We start from the raw sequence: 20,277 nt of genomic DNA on the forward strand, positions 1-20,277 counted from the left end.
TCAGCCTGATTGGCAAGAGCAGGAAGTAAAGTTAGCCCAAGGAGGCACGCAACTACCAAAATAAAAGAATCTGACATGAACCAACACAAAACATTAACAAGACTTCCGGGACGTGACACTTTGTGCTGTATGATCGCTGCCAACTTGGAATAAATTGTCAACTTGTGTTTCGAAGCCTTTTTCCAGCTTTTTTTTTTTCAGTACCAGTGGTTAAGACTAAGGTGAACGCGCGGAGTTTGGCTTTTTGGCCGGGTTGTCAGTTTTCCGCCGGTCCGGGTCGTTGGAATTGCGCTAGCGCAGTTCCGGCGGTTCGGCTGGCGTGATTCCGGCAATCTGGCTAAAAGGTCAGATTTCTTCAGGTCCGAACACGTCATATTAATAAAATAAATAAATAAATAAATAAATAAGATACTGCGAGGTACAATAAGGTACTGTTTTGTTTATGGAACTAAAAAACAAAAAACGGCTGGAGACAAAATGGCGGACGAGACTCCGGTGTCGAAATAAAGTCGAAATCATGTAAGTCAAGTACGTCGTAACCTGGGGACCACCTGTACTTTTCCAGTTTAGTACCAAAAGTCGAACATAACTCGAGAATTCCTTGTACTGAATTTCTCCCCACTCTCACGTCCTGAAACAACAACATCGATTCAGGTCAATTATTTGACTGCCAGGTAAGGCAGTTATTGAAAAAAAATGTTTGGAAGTTTTCGAACGGGCCGTCGTACAAATGGAAATCGCAAATGAAAGGTTGACAAAAGGGCAGAAGCGATCAGTGAAGTATGTCGGCCGACAGTCGAGAGATAGCGAGGCTGGCGCTACAGAACGTGGGTTTGAGCTACAGCAAAATGATTTTGCCTCACCATCACTTTCATTACCCCCGAGGACAGCTGAGGGAAAATAGCTGAGGAATGCTTGTCTGCTTATTCCAGGAGAGACTGTGTGGTCTCCGCAGACTAGCACAAACAAAGCTGAGCAAACTGTCTTAAGTGCAAAATGTTCATCCCTGGATCCGCCTGTCAATACGCACGTGCTTTCCTATCTTCGAATGCAAACATTCTTCCATTTGATGTGATTTCAACTGTAATTAGATAACAAACGCACTGACTCAATATCAAATTTACCCGAGTCCGAATTCACCGGTTTTGAGCTGTTTATGATTAATTTAGTGAGTTTGTGCGGCATGAGTTGGTTTGTAGCACATAAGAGTCCGGCAGTTAAAACAGTACAGTATGAGGCGGAGGTTAGGCACCTATTACGTGAGGGGAGGTCCCGAACGGTGATTAAAAACAACGATTTTCCCCTTGGCTGGCGAATTAAGCAAATTCATAAAATTGGCTTTGAAAAGGTTGTAAATCCCCACAGCGTCAGAGAGGAGCATGTAATCTCTTGATCATAATCACAAATAAAGCATGATAATCGTCAAATTTAGAGCAACGGGGATTTTTTTTTAACGACATCAATGTTAAGCTTTAGATGCAGATTTATTTGCTTTTTGTAAAACTGTATTTGCCGGTGGACATTTCTCACCTGATCGGAGCTGTTTGATGCGACCTTGGCTAGTGCTGGGTTCAACGGGCAGGAAGTCTTTAAACCAGGAGATCTCCGGGTCTGGGATTCCACTCGCGGCACACAACATGGTTGCTGTTCTTGTACGCTCCACCACCTTCAGCTGAGGACCCATATCGATACTGGGGAAGCCAAATGGCAGCAGGTCCTCTGGAATGGAATAGAACAAATAAATAAGATAACAATGGAAGATGAGCAATAGCATAAAAGAAGGCATTAAGGATGAGGAGAACGTGTAGAAAAAGGACATGAGTGGAACAGCAGTAAAACAAGTGTGCATTGCAGACAGTAAAACTAACTTGGTCTGACCTTAAAGTGTTAGCACAGATTCTTTGCTTTGACCTTTGTGAGAAGGAATCTTAAAAAAACTGCATTAATTTTAGACTACCAATATTCCAGCCAATGTTTACCTCTATAGAGACTTTTCTAATACTTTTTAATCAAAAAATATTTGAATCAGTAGGTTGTTCAACTACTGTTTAAGATTTTACATTAGAACTGACAATTCCAACTGTCAAACTGTCAATGCCAGTTGATACAAATCACTTTTGTATTCAGAGAAGGGTCATCTGACTCTAATCAGCATATATTTTGTGAGCACTGAGGTACTCATTAGTCATTTCCATTCACACTCGCAAAACCACAGGGTTGGATTGATCCAATTAGCATCTGTTGTTTGCAGGGCAGGCTGCCTTGGCTTTGTCGGACAGTGGACCGCTCAGGCAGGCAATCGGGCGGACAACCTGTATGTTTTACTGTTTGGTAACTGCTCAGTATGGTTGTCTAATGTGATCGAATTGTGCACGATTTGACAAAATTGGGAAGATATCAGAGCACTTTTTTGCTGGGGTTTTGTTGAGGACAGTCTGACATTACAGCATTGAGAAAGAACAGCTGTCTCAATCTCTCTGAATATTTTATTGCGCTGTTTCTTGTATGTATGGAGCTATAATTGTCATATTGCTGATGATGGATGGCTGATGATACACAACACAAGTCAATTTTTGCATAAAAAAAAGCTTTTTATTCAATAAAGAAAAGTATGTGAAAAAGACAACAAAAGAAATTATATACAAGAGCTGGTGTGATGAAAAACAAAACATTTTTTTATGTGGTGACATATGACACTTCGCCATTTTCCCGGGGCTAGGTGTTGGAGGTTGTTGCCGAAGCAATTTTTTTCTTCTGCGCCTTCTTTGCGCCCACATGAGAGTGAGCCAATTCCTTTGCAAGACCCACCAAGAAGTCCACCCGTCTCTCTTGCCTTCCGGTGCATGCCTAATACAACAAATATGCATTCAGTGCTGCCATGTCAATCATACTGTAGAACATGGCGACTGGCCAGCTCCGTGTTCCTCCGTGTTTGACAAAGCCAAGGGAGCCCTGGATTTGCAAATACAGTATTGGCCCGAATATAAGACCGTGTTTTTTGCATTGAAATACGACTGAAAAAGTGGGGGTCGTCTTATATTCGCGGTCGAGACATTATACCCATTCACGACGCTAGATGGCGCCAGATATCGTTGAAGCAACGTTTGCATTTGGTTGTTCATGCATCATGTAACATTATCATACGGTACACTTATTCAGCATGTTATTCTCTATCGTATTTTTATTTTAAATTGCATTTCAAGATGACATATCTGTTCTATTTGTTGGATTTGATACAGTAAATTTCCCCAAAAAATGCGACTTATACTCCGGTGCGACTTATAGTCCAAAAAATACGGTATTTGTGAGAGCAAAGTCAGACAGTATACAAAATGCTGTTACATTCTAAAGTTGCATAATGAGATTACAGTACATATTCACATCCAGATATAGTATTCCCCTCACCCCTAGCATCCAACTCATGATTTCTGATACATTTGTGTGTGTGTGTGTGTGTGTGTGTGTGCGTGCGTGCGTGCGTGCGTGCGTGCGTGCGTGCGTGCGTGCGTGCGTGTGTGTGACGTAAATACTTTAAACAAGGAGAATGATGTGAAATGGCGCATGGCAGATAAAAAGGGAAATAAGATCTGACAGTCTGCAACATCCAAGAGCGAAGAATCATCTTTTTAAATCAGCCTGAATCAAAAGTGTGGACCACCATACAAACAAAACAAAAAAAAGTTTTAGCAACGCTGTCAAAAATATATATATTTGAAATCCTACCTAAAGTCTTCAACTTTTTCCTAACCTGCACCATGCACTCTATCAGTGTTGTTGTCGTCACCAATGAAGATAACGAAAATATTTCGTCCACGATGACGTGACGATGACGAGCTAAAAACGTGGCTTGGATGACTAGAACAAAACGAGACAAATGCTAGTTTTCGTCTGACGAGACGGCAACGTGACGAAAATGCGACAGTTTTTGTCATTTGTTTACAATGTGTGATATTTTTGTACGTGGAGTACGTCAGCTTGCATCATAGCAGTGTTTGGGTCGTATCACTCATGTGAGATGTGCTGCGCCTCTCCCTCACTCTCCTCACCAGAGTTTAGGATGTGTTTCAAGCTAGGCTGTGCTCTATGCTCCATGTGTTAATAAAGAAACAAAGTTGTCAGCACGACGTGTGTTCTATACCTTTGCCAAGAAAAAGCTCAAAACAAGACTTTATCAATAATTATTATTTTATATGCACGAAAGGTGCCGGACCTGCTCAAATACAGTGGGGTATTTGTATTTAGTCAACCACTAATTGCTCAAGTTGTCCCACTTGAAAATATTAGAGGCCTGTAATTGCCAACATGAGTAAACCTCAACCATGAGAGACAGAATGTGGAAAAAAAACAGAAAATCACATTGTATGATTTTTAAAGAATTTATTTGAAAAATCATGGTAGAAAATAAGTATTCGGTCACCTACAAACAAGCAAGATTTCTGGCTGTCAAAGAGGTCTAACTTCTTCTAACGAGGTCTAACGAGGCTCCAATCGTTACCTGTAATAATGGCACCTATTTTAACTCATTATCGGTATAAAAGACACTTGTCCACAAGCTCAGTCAGTCACACTCCAAACTCCACTATGGCCAAGACCAAAGAGCTGTCGAAGGACACCAGAGACAAAATTATAGACCTGCACCAGGCTGGGAAGACTGAATCTGCAATAGGTAAAACTGTGGGAGCAATTATTAGAAAATGGAAGACATACAAGACCACTGATAATCTCCCTCGATCTGGGGCTCCATGCAAGATCTCACCCCGTGGCGTCAAAATGATAACAAAAACGGTGAGCAAAAATCCCAGAACCACACGGGGGGACCTAGTGAATGACCTACAGAGAGCTGGGACCACAGTAACAAAGGCTACTATCAGTAACACAATGCAGCGCCAGGGGCTCAAATCCTGCACTGCCACACGTGTCCCCCTGCTGAAGAAAGTACACGTCCAGGCCCGTCTGCGGTTTGCTAGGGAGCATTTGGGTGATCCAGAAAAGGACTGGGAGAATGTGGTATGGTCAGATGAAACCAAAATAGAACTTTTTGGTAGAAACGCAGGTTCTTGTGTTTGGAGGAGAAAGAATACTGAATTGCACCATACCCACTGTGAAGCATGAGGGTGGAAACATCATGCTTTGGGTCTGTTTTCTGCAAAGGGACCAGGACGACTGATCTGTGTAAAGGAAAGAATGAATGGGGCCATGTATCGAGAGATTTTGAGTGAAAATCTCCTTCCATCAGTAAGGGCATTGAAGATGAGACGTGGCTGGGTCTTTCAGCATGACAATGATCCCAAACACACAGCCAGGGCAACAAAGGAGTGGCTTCGTAAGAAGCATTTCAAGGTCCTGGAGTGGCCTAGCCAGTCTCCAGATCTCAAACCCATAGAAAATCTATGGAGGGAGTTGAAAGTCCGTGTTGCCCAACGACAGCCCCAAAACATCACTGCTCTAGAGGAGATCTACATGGAGGTGGGCCAAAATACCAGTAACAGTGTGTGAAAAGCTTGTAAAGAGTTACAGAAAACGTTTGGCCTCCGTTATTGCCAACAAAGTGTACATAACAAAAGTATTGAGATGAACTTTTGGTATTGACCAAATACTTATTTTCCACCATGATTTGCAAATAAATTATTTAAAAATCAAACAATGTAATTTTCTGGGATTTTTTTCCACATTCTGTCTTTCATGGTTGAAGTTTACCCATGTTGACAATTACAGGCCTCTCTAATATTTTCAAGTGGGAGAACTTGCACAATTAGTGGTTGACTAAATACTTATTTACCCCACTGTAAGTCCCGGAACACTGGGAGGCCAAAATCAAGAGGTGCCGGATCTTGACCCGGCAAGATCTGTAATAATGTAACGAATCGGGTTCTAATGTGGCGGATGTGTTTTGCGTGATGTACCCGAACACAACGTGTGGCTGACTTGACAGAGTGAGAGGTGCATTACCGTTTTTACTTTAACTTTTTGTGTCCTGTTGTTGGCGTCAGCTGCGGCAGACAGTAGGCATGTTGTGTTGCACAAGTTCTGAAATGATTTAAAATCTGACAAAGTTGGCGATTTCTTTGGCGATGTCAACATAATAGTAATTGTCACCTTAACTTATAAAGATTGGCGAACGGAGGTCAGAGGAGGACCGTTGAGATGGTAGACATTCTACGGCCGTATTGTCGAGCCAGTTCACGGACGCCCACACCAAGCTCATATTTTTCTATCATTTCCATCTTCATTTGAAGCCTCACCTTTTTCCTTTTTTCACCACCTGCACTAACATTCTTGGAACCCATGTTGATTTCTCTGACAAGAAAATCCGCCGTGCGTCCGTCTTGCGGGAAATCAAAGAAACTGCAGCACCGTCATAATTCGTTGCATGTCGTCGGATGTAGGAACAAATGGCGGGTCAAATTTTACGTAAGGATGTCGAAAAGATCGTGTGTCGGAGTGATCGTATGTCGAGGTAACTGTATTTTCGTCCAAAAAAACTAAGACAAAAAATTAAAAGAGCTGCCAAAAACAACACTGCACTCTATCTATCTATCTTTCTCCATCCTCGCTTGCCATCCTCAACGAAGAAACATAAGCCATCCACACAGACGTGGTGATGTGAGAGCCACTGTTCCCCGCCTTTCACATCTGCAGTGGCTTGAAAGAGGAGATACTAGCCAAGACAGCAGGGCCACTATATCCGTCCTCATTAAAGGCGCAGGTTTTTTCTCTCGGCTAGCTAGTCATTAGGTGATTTAGTAGGCGGGTAGACATGCGGCAAGGTTTGGCGTGTTTTTGACAAGCCATCACTACAGGAGGATAAACATACCGCCCAATAGGGTAAGAGTCACTGAAAAGACGCACACATACACACTCTACACATTCTACTCCCTGCCGAATGAAGCAAGCGTACAGAGACGGTGGCAGTGAACGCGTGTGCTTCACCGTGTGCTTGTAATGATTCCTGTCTAATAACTATGCAGAGACCTGCTCGGTAACAGCAGTAGCAATTAGACGTCGGGATCAAAAGGAGGGGCAGGGCAAGGGGGGTAATAAGGACTTGTTAGCAGTAATTGTTTAAATGCACCAACTTATTAGAGAGGCCAATTTGGGAAGAGTGTCCATGCTTCTGGATGCCTGATTATGTCGCGAGGCTGCGGACAAGGTTGTGTATGTCGTGAAATTACTTGGATTTTGACATGTGTCTGGGGAAATCGTTGTGCATTCATCCAAAAGAGCCACAGGGTGTGTTCTAGTTCATCGTAAAGGTGTTTGATGGAGTCCTCATCCAAGCATGCTATTATGGACTTTGCTTTGGGGACCGAAGGGAAGTCATGCTGAAATGAAAAAGGGACTTCCCCAAACACAACGTTGGAAGCATTGAATAGTGTGTACAAGATAAAACATGAAGATTCAGGATGAACTGCAGCGGGTTCTTTGAGTTTTATTTATTCCCTGACCACGCATAACTCAAAATATGTGTCCATATCAAGGGAGTATATTTTCATAGGGACGGTAGGGACATAAAAGTACCAACTTATCAGGATGCTCAAATTGCCCCCACCAACTTTTAAGCAAATTTTGTGTGCTCAGAATGTGTGCAATTTCCAAATTAGAGTGGAAAATAAGTCTTTGATCACTTACAAACAAGCAAGGTTTCTGGCTGTCTAACTTCTTCTAACGAGGTCTAACAAGGTCTAACGAGGCTCCACTCGTTACCTGTATTAATGGCACCTGTTTTAACTCATTATCGGTATAAAAGACACCTGTCCACAAGCTCAGTCAGTCACACGCCAAACTCCACTATGGCCAAGACCAAAGAGCTGTCGAAGGACAACAGAGACAAAATTGTAGACCTGCACCAGGCTGGGAAGACTGAATCTGCAATAGGTAAAACGCTTGGTGTAATGAAATCAACTGTGGGAGCAATTATTAGAAAATGGAAGACAAGCAAGACCACTGATAATCTCCCTGGATCTGGGGCTCCATGCAAGATCTCACACCGTGGCGTCAAAATGATAACAAGAACGGTGAGCAAAAATCCCAGTACCACACGGGGGAACCTAGTTAATGACCTACAGAGAGCTCGGACCACAGTAACAAAGGCTATTATCAGTAACACAATGTGCCGCCAGGGACTCAAATCCTGCACTGCCAGACGTGTCACCCTGCTGAAGAAACTACACGTCCAGGCCCGTCTGCGGTTGGCTAGAGAGCATTTGGATGATCCAGAAGAGGACTGGGAGAATGTGTTATGATCAGATGAAACCAAAATAGAACTTTTTGGTAGAAACTAGGGCTGTCAAAATTATCGCGTTAACGGGCGGTAATTAATTTTTAAAATTAATCACGTTAAAATATTTGACGCAATTAACGCACATGCCCCGCTCAGATTAAAATGACAGCCGAGTGTCATGTCCACCACTTGGTGTGCCTGATTTTATGGGTTTAAGCACCATGTGTAATTATTGACATCAACAATGGTGAGCTACAAGTTTATTTTTTGATTGAAATTTTACAAATTTTATTAAAACAAAAACATTAAGAGGGGTTTTAATATAAATTTCTACAACTTGTACTAACATTTATCTTTTAAGAACTAAAAGTCTTTCTATCCATGGATCGCTTTAACAGAATGTTAATGTTAATGTCATCTTGTTGATTTATTGTTATAATAAACAAATACAGTACTTACCCATTGGCAGTGTATCAAATACTTGTTCTCCCCACTGTATGTACAGTATGTTGAATATATATGTATATATATATATATCCGTCTTGTGTCTTATCGTTCCATTTCAACAATAATTTACAGAAAAACATGGCATATTTTATAGATGGTTTGAATTGCGATTAATTACGATTACCAGGACCAGGACGACTGATCTGTGTAAAGGAAAGAATAAATGGGGCCATGTGTTGAGAGATTTTGAGTGAAAATCTCCTTCCATCAGCGAGGGTATTGAAGATGAGACGTGGCTGGGTATTTCAGCATGACAATGATCCCAAACACAGAGCCAGGGCAACAAAGGAGTGGCTTCGTAAGAAGCATTTCAAGGTCCTGGAGTGGCCTAGCCAGTCTCCAGATCTCAACCCCATAGAAAATCTGCGGAGGGAGTTGAAAGTCCGTGTTGCCCAACGACTGCCCCAAAACATCACTGCTCTAGAGGAGATCTGCATGGAGGAATGGGCCAAAATACCAGCAACAGTGTGTGAAAAGCTTGTGAAGAGTTACAGAAAACGTTTGGCCTCCGTTATTGCCAACAAAGGGTTCATAACAGAGTATTGAGATGAACTTTTGGTATTGACCAAATACTTATTTTCCACCATGATTTGCAAATAAATAATTTAAAAATCAAACAATGTGATTTTCTGTTTTTGTTTTCCCACATTCTGTCTCTTAATGGTTGAGGTTTCCCCATGTTGACAATTACAGGCCTCTCTAATATTTTCAAGTAGGAGAACTTGCACAATTGGTGGTTGACTAAATACTTATTTGCCCCACTGTATATCGCAAACCCTCAAAAAGTCACAATGTCCATTTTTTCCAATATCCTTCAGCCCTATAAGGGTGGTCCCTATGGTAGTACTCAGAGAGCCAAATGTTCTTTGTGGATGTACATGCTGTCAAATATTTGAGAATCACTGTCATACTGTAAAAGAAAATGAATTAATATGCACACACAAAAAAATGTGAAAAGCATTGTGATGCTCCATCTCAGCTCTTCTATATGGCAATAATGTTAGTCACTCTTAGCAGATGATAAAAAATAGAAGTATGAAGGCTCGAACTGCCCCAGAATAATTCCCGTGGACCTAGTTTAATGATCCAAAGGCGCGGAATTTAGCTCATCTCTAATGCTCCTCTATCCATTCTTGTCATTTCTGGAATCTAATACAAGCAACACCCCCATCCAATAGAAAAGCAGTTGCCTGCAATTCCACATAGATAAGAATACGCAAACAGGTTCTCAAGCAAATAGGATTAAGCATCTCGATGACAGCAATCCAGATGGTCAGACACGTAATCAAGCATCCATCAGCCTCCTCTGCTTCCTCCTCTCCTTGCGCTTTTAACCACTATCTCTCTCGCACATACACTCTGACACCTCCCCCATACCTGCGCCTATAATTACATATTCCACTTTCCCACAGTTGAAAAGCAATTACCAGTGGCAATTTCCTTGGCTGATAAATCAAGCCTACGGGAGCCTCTTGGACGCAAGGACAACACAAGCTGTCGAAATGTTGTAAGCCTTGGAGTCGGTCCGAAATGTCGACCGCGGCCACGTCAAAGGTCTGCTTGTTTTTCCTGTCCTATTCCTTCGTCACCTCCTACAGCACCCCTGCTACCTAAACACATGACAAACGTGCGCCATCTGCTTCTTTGCGCTGTGCTATGGGGAATCGAGCTTAAATGCTGATAGAATCACCCTTTCTCTCTTTTCGAATGATCTGCTTTGAAGAGCCACCGTCGAACGGGAACATCAAACAGTGTTGAAGGGAAAATGACACCATAAGACAACAGTAATGAATCTAATAGGTTACGCAATCCTGTTTAGAGGTACTAGAAAATGTGATTACAAGACTTTTTATAAGTCAGGAGTACCCCCGAAGATGGGAAAACATTCACTGTGCACTGTACAGTGATAATAAACAACCTTTGAAAATATTTTTTTTAAGTTAGCAACAACATTTTATTGTGGCCTGTACAGTGACAGCAAAAAAACTGTGAATGTCCTTTCAGTTTCAAAATGGATTGGACTAGTGCTGCAACGATTAATCGATTAACTCGAGTATTTGATTAGAAAAAAAATATTCGAATTAAATTTTGCTGTTTCGAGTGTTCGTTTAATTAAAGTGACGTTGTAATGGTTTATTTTGAAAGTGTTTGCATTTAGTTTTATTGATTTGGGTGGATACACTGCCTTCTAGTCTCAATTCACATGGCTGAATCCAGGTGCCCCCTGTTAAGACGAACATAAGCTAAATTTTGTTTTGTTTTTTTATGCATACGTAATTTAGTTTACAGGTAAAATTAGTGTATTTTTGTGGGAATATGTGTCTGAACCATTTGTTAAGAGCATTGTAAAAAAGTTTGCATTTTAATGCATTTAAACTAGCGGACTTTCGTGATGTAAGTTAGCCGATTGTTCTTTTGTTGTACATAGATCATTTATTTATTTTTCTTATACCGTTTGAGGCTCAGCTCAAGTAATTTAATTTTTCATGTGCCTTATCCGATTACTCGATTATTCGAGTTAATGGTTTATCGATTAATCGACTACTACTACTAAAATAATCGATAGCTGCTGCCCTAGATTGGACGTCTAGCGCCATTAATGGCACTGAAACATGGACATTCACTGCTAGTCTTCTTGGTTTAAATGAATTGGGCATCTATTGTCTTTAATGGCATGCAATGAGCTAAACATTATTAAAAAATAACAACTTTAAATTGTTACGTGAGGCTGTAACCAGTTATTTTTTGGGTTTAATTCCTTTCAGCCTCATTAATTTAGTTTTTATTAACACAGGATTCACTAATAAATCTATTTTAATCATACGCAGAGTTTAAGGTCGGGCCGGGAGGGCCAGGCACCCCGTGGTGGCCGAAAAGTGTCATTGCATGTAATTGACTTTCCCTTATATGATTTTAAAATTAAGAGTTTTCCGGTAAAATATTGTCTATAAAAGTTGTAAAGCAATAAAACAACACAAATGAAATGAAAAAAAAAAAAAAAAAAAAGATATTTTTATAATAGGTCGGAAATATTTTTTAAACAGATCATGTAACTAGCACCTTAGACGGTCATTTGCTTTGCTTGGCCAAAACCACCTGAGCACCGAAAAGGCAATATGGATATACGTTTTTTTTTTTCAAACCTAAGCTTTCAAACGCGACAACAACTACTGAGCAAGAACCAAGGATTGAAGATGTGGACTATGAACCGCCAGAGAGAACTGGCAAAATGGTGAGCAGAGTTTCAATTTGCCCCACTAAAGACGCAAATTGTAGTACAGAGACACCACCGGTGTGTTGCCATTGTAGTTACTCCTGTCAAAAATTGTATCCCCTGGCCACAGGAGCGCACACACACACATTAGTTATGTGTTATGTCGACTTAAGCAATTAATTTAAGTCAGAAAAGAACTGCAGTTATATATTTTGGACATCGACGTTTATTAAACTGGAGAAACTCCATACAGGACTTGAATGACAGTAATCACAGTTATAAGTACGAGTACGAGTAAACGGTATGAGTAAAACAGTAAAACATTGTCTTTTTTAACATTCAGTTTATATGTTACGTTATACGACAGGGAAAAAAAGGGTTTTTTTTTTTTTTTTTTTTTTTTTTTTTTTTTATGGTTGGGCCATGTTTTAAAGCCTCAAAGATAAATACATCACTTAAACACGGAAATCAAGCAAATCAGTGCAGCGCAGTGGCTCCGCCCAGGGGATACAATTTTTGACAGGGGTAACTACATTGGAATGACACCAGCGGGCGTACCATATTCAATGGATGACGATCTTGGCGAAAAGTATAGCTGTCCTAAGCAGCCTGATTTAAAATTCCCCTCAAGAATGATGTGAAACAAAAAAAACACTCTTTTTCAACTTATTATTATAAATATTCTTGTATTCTTGTAAGTTAATTTTATTGCTGACACTGCGTTTCGGGGTCATCAACATGTTGTGCCCTCCGCCTATGATTTTAATATTATTTTGTTCCACCTATGATTTTAATATTATTTAGTATTCTATGGAATCTAATCTGGACTTAATAAAAGTTAGCTATCGATCACCTATCCATCCATCTATTCATATAAATATCCCTTGTCTTGTGTTAGAAATCAGCCCATTTTTTCCAGTGAATTAAATGAATTCACTTAGCCTAAAAAAATACTAAACTATTTCAATATATTGTTTTTGGGTCAAAATTGACCCGTTTTCAAGTTTGGCTATGTCGAAAGTACCATTGATTTTTGCATACGAAAATTTGAAAATGGGTCAGTTCTGACCCCAAAACAAGGGAGATAAATAAAATAAATAAATTTTATATATATATATATATATATATATATATATATATATATATATATATATATATATACATATAGATAGTTAAGCAACACTAAGTAACTTTTCAACCTTTTTTTATATCTTGATGGCGTCTGTATCACTGTCACTGGCACTAATGAACTTTGAGGAGGGTGGCAGGAACCCTGCCACACAAAAAAACTACAAATGTGCTGACTGACTTACGGCACACGTCACTTCCCCATTTCCCCACTCATTATGAAGTCGATGTGAACGCTTTCGCGCGAATTCTGCAAAGATGGCAGAGCAAATTAAGAGACAAAAAGTTTTGGCTGAAGATGGAAAAAAATAGGCTACCAGGATGTACAGAATAAGCATTAGCCCGGCTTTCACTCATTGCCGTGACACCACGCCCCCCACCACCACCACCACCACCAACCGAACTTTGCCACACTAAGCCACAGGGTTGCTAACCGTCATATGCTATTGTTTAGCCACGACTAGATTCATTAACTTATTACTATTCATCCTGCACACAGCCGCTGGAAACAGAAATGTTGTTTAATCCATCTGCAGGCGACCAGGAGATTGATTTTTGATTGATTGATGATTTTATGACACTGCGCAGGTGTGCACTGATCCTACGGGAAACGCAGTCTTTTGTCCTCCGGGGTCGCTAAAATCGACCTGAACTAAAAAGTTACCAAGCGTTGCTTTAATAAATTAAACAATAATATTATAAAAATTGCCAATATTTTTTCAATGACCAAAAACAGTCAAATTCCCAATTAAAAAGTTAAAGGTCTTAAGGGCCAAAAATAAACAAGTTTTTTTAATGAGCAAAAATAGTCACTTGCTGTATGAATGGTTAAAAGTGTGAAGTGTCAACCTTGGAATAGCTGTCCACTGTCGTCGCCGCTGTCCCTGATCGAGTTAATATCATATTTCAATCGATTTTGTGGCCATTTGTTGCACAATCGCTATAAATATATCCAAACTCATTTTTCCTCTGACCAACACACACCCTGCCACCAGGTATGACGAGTCATAGTCTCACACAGAGATTCTTGTGAATTATAGTAGGGATAAACGGACTATAAAAATGCAGGGATGAAGACCCTTCTCCTAGGTATCCCACGTTGGATCAATGCTAATGATCCTGCCAAACTGACAAAGGGGGGAAGGAGTGGACAGGAAGAAGAAGAGGGATATCGATAGGCAGGTCAGAATGCTCCCCTAAGGGAAAGAATATGCTATGCCTTACATCTGCTCCCCTTTGCCCTCCCCCAACCTCACCCTTCTCCCGAGAGGACTCAAAGGGTCTTTTATCATCCGCCGTCTATGACTTGCATGGACTCTCTGGGTGTTAATTACCGCACATCACTGCAGAGGGTCATGGTGGATACGATTTTGTATTCAAGGTAGATCTTTATCAATGCAGTGGAACACTTAAATTCAAATTTCCCATAATTTGTACGATAACGTGATAACTTTACAACTGGGATTTTTTTGTAATAGTGCCGTACTAGCTGTTCTTTAATCCACGGCTAGAGAGACTTGTAGTTCTTAAAAGATAAACGTTATTATGAGTTCAAATACCATAATTTCTGGACTATAAGGCGCACCTGACTATAAGCCGCCACCCACCAAATTTGACATGAAAACGCCATTTGTTCATGGATAAGACGCACTGGACTATAAGCCGCAGTTGTCCTCATTGTATTATGGGATATTTACACCAAAAGATATTAACTAGTAACACTTCATTTGACAATGGCATCATAAGACTGTCATGAGACCAAATGAACCACCATTAAGATTTGAACCAATTGGCTGCAAAGCCTTTTTATTTCTAAAAGCTTCATTTGGCCATCACTGCTCCCTTGGGGGAGACAGTCAACCTCTGCTGCCACCTGCTGTCAACACTGTTATCATCCAACATTCCTCCTAGCATGCACTGCGGCGCTACAGATGTAAATAACGATCATGTTCTGTGCTAATTATTTCTTCATATACTGTTCCAGTTGTTTCATTAATTGCTAGTTATGGTATTTGGTAACATTTTCTTGGATAGTGGTGCCATAATAATGTCATAAGTAGGGATGGAAATCGAAATCCGATTCCAATTCGTAACCGGTTCCGAGTGTTTCGAGGCCTCGACATCACAATGAAAAAGCCTTAACGATCCCTTTAACGATTCCTAAAGACGCGTATTGCGTCGTGACGTGTCTTGTTGTCCAGACGCATCAAACTAGCATGGCGCCAAGAACCACTCGCTCCAAAGTTTGACTACACTTCACCAGGAAAGAGTGTGAAAATGAAAGGTTACGTCAGGTAAGCACGAGCATTGCAGCCATAAACATGACAATGACAGCACGTAGGTTCAAACGCTCGAAAGTGTGTCTTCACTTCACGAGGTAAAATTACAACAAAGCGACTTGCAGTCATTGCAAAGTGGAGATAACTGCATCGGGAGGGAATACGACTGCGCTGTCCTCACAGAGAGGCGAAGGCTCAGTCCTGGCTATACAGCTAGCTAAACTCCCAAATGACGATGCAGAAGACGTTGGTATAATTTGCTGACTTTATTCAACCATCACTTGAAGAGTGAAACTAAGAATAGAAATGAAACAAATCAATTTCGTCCCCAATAACAAACAGGTTTGCATCAACGTAAATCAGCGATGATTAGCTGCTAATAACAGTAATAACAAATGGTTAGCATTCGTTCGCTAGCATTAACACATCATTCAAACCACTACACAACTGGATTTAAGTGTCCGATCGCGAGTGGAAACAACAACAACAACACAAAAGATGATACATACAGGCGTTGCCTCTGTAGATATTAACATTAACAAAGAACGTAGGCTCGTAGAAGTGTTTCCCTCTCTCGCTCACTCGCTTGGATGTGGCATTTCTTCTTCGGGTGTAAGCGCGCTCTTCTTCACGTGAGCGCGTTCTTCTTCGCGTGAGGAAGCGCAAGGGCGCCCCCACTTGAGCGTGTAAGCTCCACAAAAACTAAAAGGCATGCATTTCAATGTAATGGTAAATAATACACGTTAACCCAGTAGTCCCCAAACTGCGGCCCACGGCCCAAATACGGCCCGCCTCCACATTTGGTCCGGCCATTTTGAATTTTTTTTTTTTTTTCCTCAATCGTGTTATTTATTTCCTGGTCTTTTCCTTGAAGAATTCAGAGAAGGTTATTTGGTTATTATCTATTTAATTAATAATGTTTTTATTATTAATTATTATTGTTATTATTATTATTATATTATAATTTTTATTGTATTTACTTTCATTCCGTGAAGAATCCACAAAGGGTTATTTGATTGTGGCTTTCTGAAAAACAATAATTTTTTACATTTATGCACTTCTGCAATTGTCACACTTTTTCTGTTACAAACTGACCCCGGCCCCTCATCAGAGAAGGGAAACGTTATGTGGCCCTCACAGGAAAAAGTTTGGGGACCCCTGCTTTAACACATATTGCCAAAGGCAGAACAACAACCTATCTGCCAATATATACCAATATTTTTTATTTCTATTAGATAAATGTTTCAGTAAAATGTTACACATTCTTGTGTATTTGCCACTTATTGCCACAGTTAACATTGAGGCTTTAGACCTCTTTTGATCTCGCTGTGAGTTTGTATGGTTGTGACTTCTGTTTAAACAAACTCGATGCCAATCAAAACGTTTGTTCTTCTTTTTCCCCAAATCAGAATCGATAAGAGAATCGATAAAGAATCGAATCGTTAAGCAATATCGATAATGGAATCGGAATCGGAAAAATCCTATCAATTCCCATCCCTAGTCATAAGACAGTTATAACTGTTACATGACACTGTCATAAGCATTAATGAATGCTTATAATAGATGTCGGTTAGTGTCATCCAGCAAATTATCTCACTTTTGAATGGACGTAAAAGATCTGAGCTGGACATAAATGGAGTTAGTGACATAATATGCCACATGACACATATTGACATCAGTCATAAGCATTCATTACTGCCCATGATAGTGTCATGTCATAATTATGATGTCCTTATGACAGTCTTTTGATGCTGCTGTCAAATAAAGTGTCTCCTATTAACCCAAATAAATCAACAAATAAGCCGCACTGGACGATAAGCCACAGGATTCAAAATGAGGGAAAAAAGTAGCGCCTTATAGTCCGAAAATTAGGGTAACTTGATATTGGAACCCCTCTTGATGTTTTCACTTTTATACAATTTTTAAAATTAGTTAACTAGTAGGTCGCCATTGTGATGTCATATGGTTACGCTGCCGGGCTTCCAGAGTATGAAGTATGAAACATGTCATCTGTTCAACCCTTTCAATTTGAACCCGAGAGGAACATTAATGCGCACGATGATATCGATGTCGATATTTCACAAAACCAGCAGCAAACGCAAAATAATCAGGAAAGACGGGATTAGACGACAGTCGACAAAACCGGTGTTCTGTAAAAATGTCCTACATCAGCGAAACGTCCAAAAAGAGCCGAGTTTGACACCCAAAGTACTACCGTGCCCTTTCAGCTTGTTTTGTTTAGATGCATACAGACAAAACATACTAAAGATGCCTTAAGAAATTACTTAAACTCAAAAAAGGGTGGTTTAAATATGCTACGTGACTAATGTCGTCAATATATCAACAATCTGCTTTATGGCTAACACAAGAAAACACATTTACTTAAAAGAATGAGAGGGAAATGCATGCAAAAAGTATTTTGAGGCAATGAAAAGGCAATAAAAGGTTCGATAAAAAGACAAATAGTAAGTACTCGCCGCTTTTAACTGATGTGCGAATGTGTTGGACGTTGCAGTAAGCTGGTAGTACTCGTCAAGTGACGGGGACAATCTACGTCATCACTAGGGTTGGGCATCGTTTGAAATTTAACGATTCTGGTTCCGATTCCGATTCCACATTTCGATTCCGGTTCCGAACGATTCCCGATTCCGATTCTTTTAAGCGGCAGGGTCAAAAACAAAAAAAATAATGCAGGGTCCAAAAAATTGCATAGTTTATATTAAGTCTTAACTTCCCGACCATTTTTGATATTAAATCAACTTCTCACTGGGCTAATTATAACTTGTATATAAATATCAGTCTTTAAACTCGAGCAATTTTTTTCCGCTCAGCAGTCAGGGCATCGAAACAAGGAATCGAAATTCAAAAATTCGAACGATTCCGAGAGAATCGGAGTGTTAGAACCGGTTTCTGTCGATGCTCGATGCCCAACCCTAGTCATCACCCTGAGCGTCTAAAACATGGCACCCTTCGTAGGTCAAAACATGTACTAAATATTATATATTTTTAATTCAATGGCAATTTTTGGAGTCTTTCTAATAACATATTTTAGTAAAAAAGAACAATTGTGGCTTATTAGAGCATGCAAGTCTTTAAGTCCACGTTTCCCTTTAAATTTAGGCTAAATCAATAACATATTGGTATAAATAATAAAAGATCAGATATACCGTTCAAATTTAGTATACAATTTGCTTGAACATATAAAATTAACACTGAGCCAAAAAATCTGTTATGTGAAATTAGGCAGATTATTTTAAACTAATTTTGGACTCAAATTTTCTGTCACATCATTTCTTTCCCCCCCAGAGTTTACCTACTTACTACGTTGTTACTACATGTACACACCCATAATGATGTGAAATTTTTTAAAAAAACAGTCAATCCTGTTTCTGTCATGCCTTGAGTAGTGTTAAATGTGTGCCCTAGTGCAGTGATCCCCAAGCACCAGGCGTGGCGCATTTGCTAGCGGGCCGCAGAGACATAATAAATCATTTGTCAACAACCGCAATCTGGCCTGTGCCTCTTGACACATCAATGCTAATCCGAGTAGAGATTTGTATACGTTGCCCTCTAATGGTTGGCCGCCATTACTGGAGTGTTTGCAGCCCAGCTTCAGTTAATGTAAACAGTAACGTTAGCTGCTGTTGGCTGTGTGATGCGATCTTTGGACAGCTTTTTTAAAGGGAAAATGCCAAAAGCTGAGCCAAAAGAGGAGCCTACGACCAAGTCCATTCTGCGTAATATGTAAATAAAACTAGCAAACAAGGCAACAAAAGCAAATGCACTGAGAGCGTCATACCTAGTGGCGAACCGTATTGCTAAAGCCAAGAAACCTTTCACGATTGGAGAACTTATTATGCCTGCGACGAAGGATATTTGCTGTCAAGTTTTAGGAGAACCCGCTGTTAAAAAAGGTTGATTCAGCGTATGGTGAGTTAGAGTTTTTCTGCACCTAATGTACGTTTTTAGCGCTGTCATGTTATTTTATATTTATGGTCATTTTCTGCCACACATTGCCGGTCCGTGAAAAATCAAGCCAAGTCAATCCGGTCCGTGGTGGGGGACCACTGCCGTAGTGTGTCTGGTCCTTGTGATTACCTATTGATTTCACCTGTTGTGCCCACTCTTTGTGTGTTGAGCAATCCGCTGCCTCTTGTGTCACCAACCTGTGCCTTATTGTCTCTTTACCCCATGTCTGTATTTCAGTTGCCCATGCGCTGTCTGTTCTTTTTGCGTCATCGTCTATTCCTCCGTCCAAGCCCTCGTATTCTTCCTCCATCTAAGTTTTGACCCAGTCTACTGTTCACCTCAAGTTTGGTTACTTTGAATCTGGACTTTTGTTTGTACTTGTTTTTGTTGAGTTCGATTAAAGCATTTTTGAGTTGATCGCCACCCTGTCTTGCCTCCCCTTTTCCCTGCATTTGGGACAGTTTCTTTCATATTTAATTTTGTGCCAGTACTGGTAGTCCCCAGGTTATGACGTACCAGACTTACAGTACGTGATTTCAATTTCACAATGCCGGCGTCTCGGCCGCCATTTTGTCTGCAGTCTTTTTTTTTTTTTTTTTTAAACTCGCGTAACAGTCCAACACCTCTCAGCGTTGATGGTAATTATAGTATCTTATTTTCGACTCATTAATATGACGTATAACACATGATTTTTGGATAATTAATTTGAGATTTAGAGGGGTATTTAGGGGTACTGAAAAGGTTAATTCCGACTTGCACGGAAATTTGGGTTACGTCGCCAGCGCAGGAACGGAACTCGTTCGTAACCCGGGGACTACCTTTTTTCGATTTTTGGTTTTAAAACAAAACAAACCTTATGCTAGTACAGTGTTTGCCATATTTCCTAAGAAAACCTTGACCATTGATTGAAATGCTATTGACACCAATGTACGTCCATGCCATTGAGGGCCATGTACAGC

General features: G+C 40.3%; 1 protein-coding gene across 10 annotated transcripts in view; it reads right to left on the minus strand.

Annotated features, from left to right (window-relative positions):
* LOC130929666 (receptor-type tyrosine-protein phosphatase S-like) overlaps nt 1-20,277 on the minus strand; it is a 311,121-nt gene that overhangs the window by 176,299 nt on the left and 114,545 nt on the right. For all 10 annotated transcript variants that reach the window (XM_057857028.1, XM_057857025.1, XM_057857027.1 and 7 more), the window contains exon 5: nt 1,531-1,719. In XM_057857028.1, the coding sequence (XP_057713011.1) occupies nt 1,531-1,719 (189 nt within the window). The remainder of the gene's footprint in view (nt 1-1,530; nt 1,720-20,277) is intronic.

Source organism: Corythoichthys intestinalis, chromosome 14, assembly GCF_030265065.1.
Source record: "Corythoichthys intestinalis isolate RoL2023-P3 chromosome 14, ASM3026506v1, whole genome shotgun sequence".
Taxonomy (NCBI): domain Eukaryota; kingdom Metazoa; phylum Chordata; class Actinopteri; order Syngnathiformes; family Syngnathidae; genus Corythoichthys; species Corythoichthys intestinalis.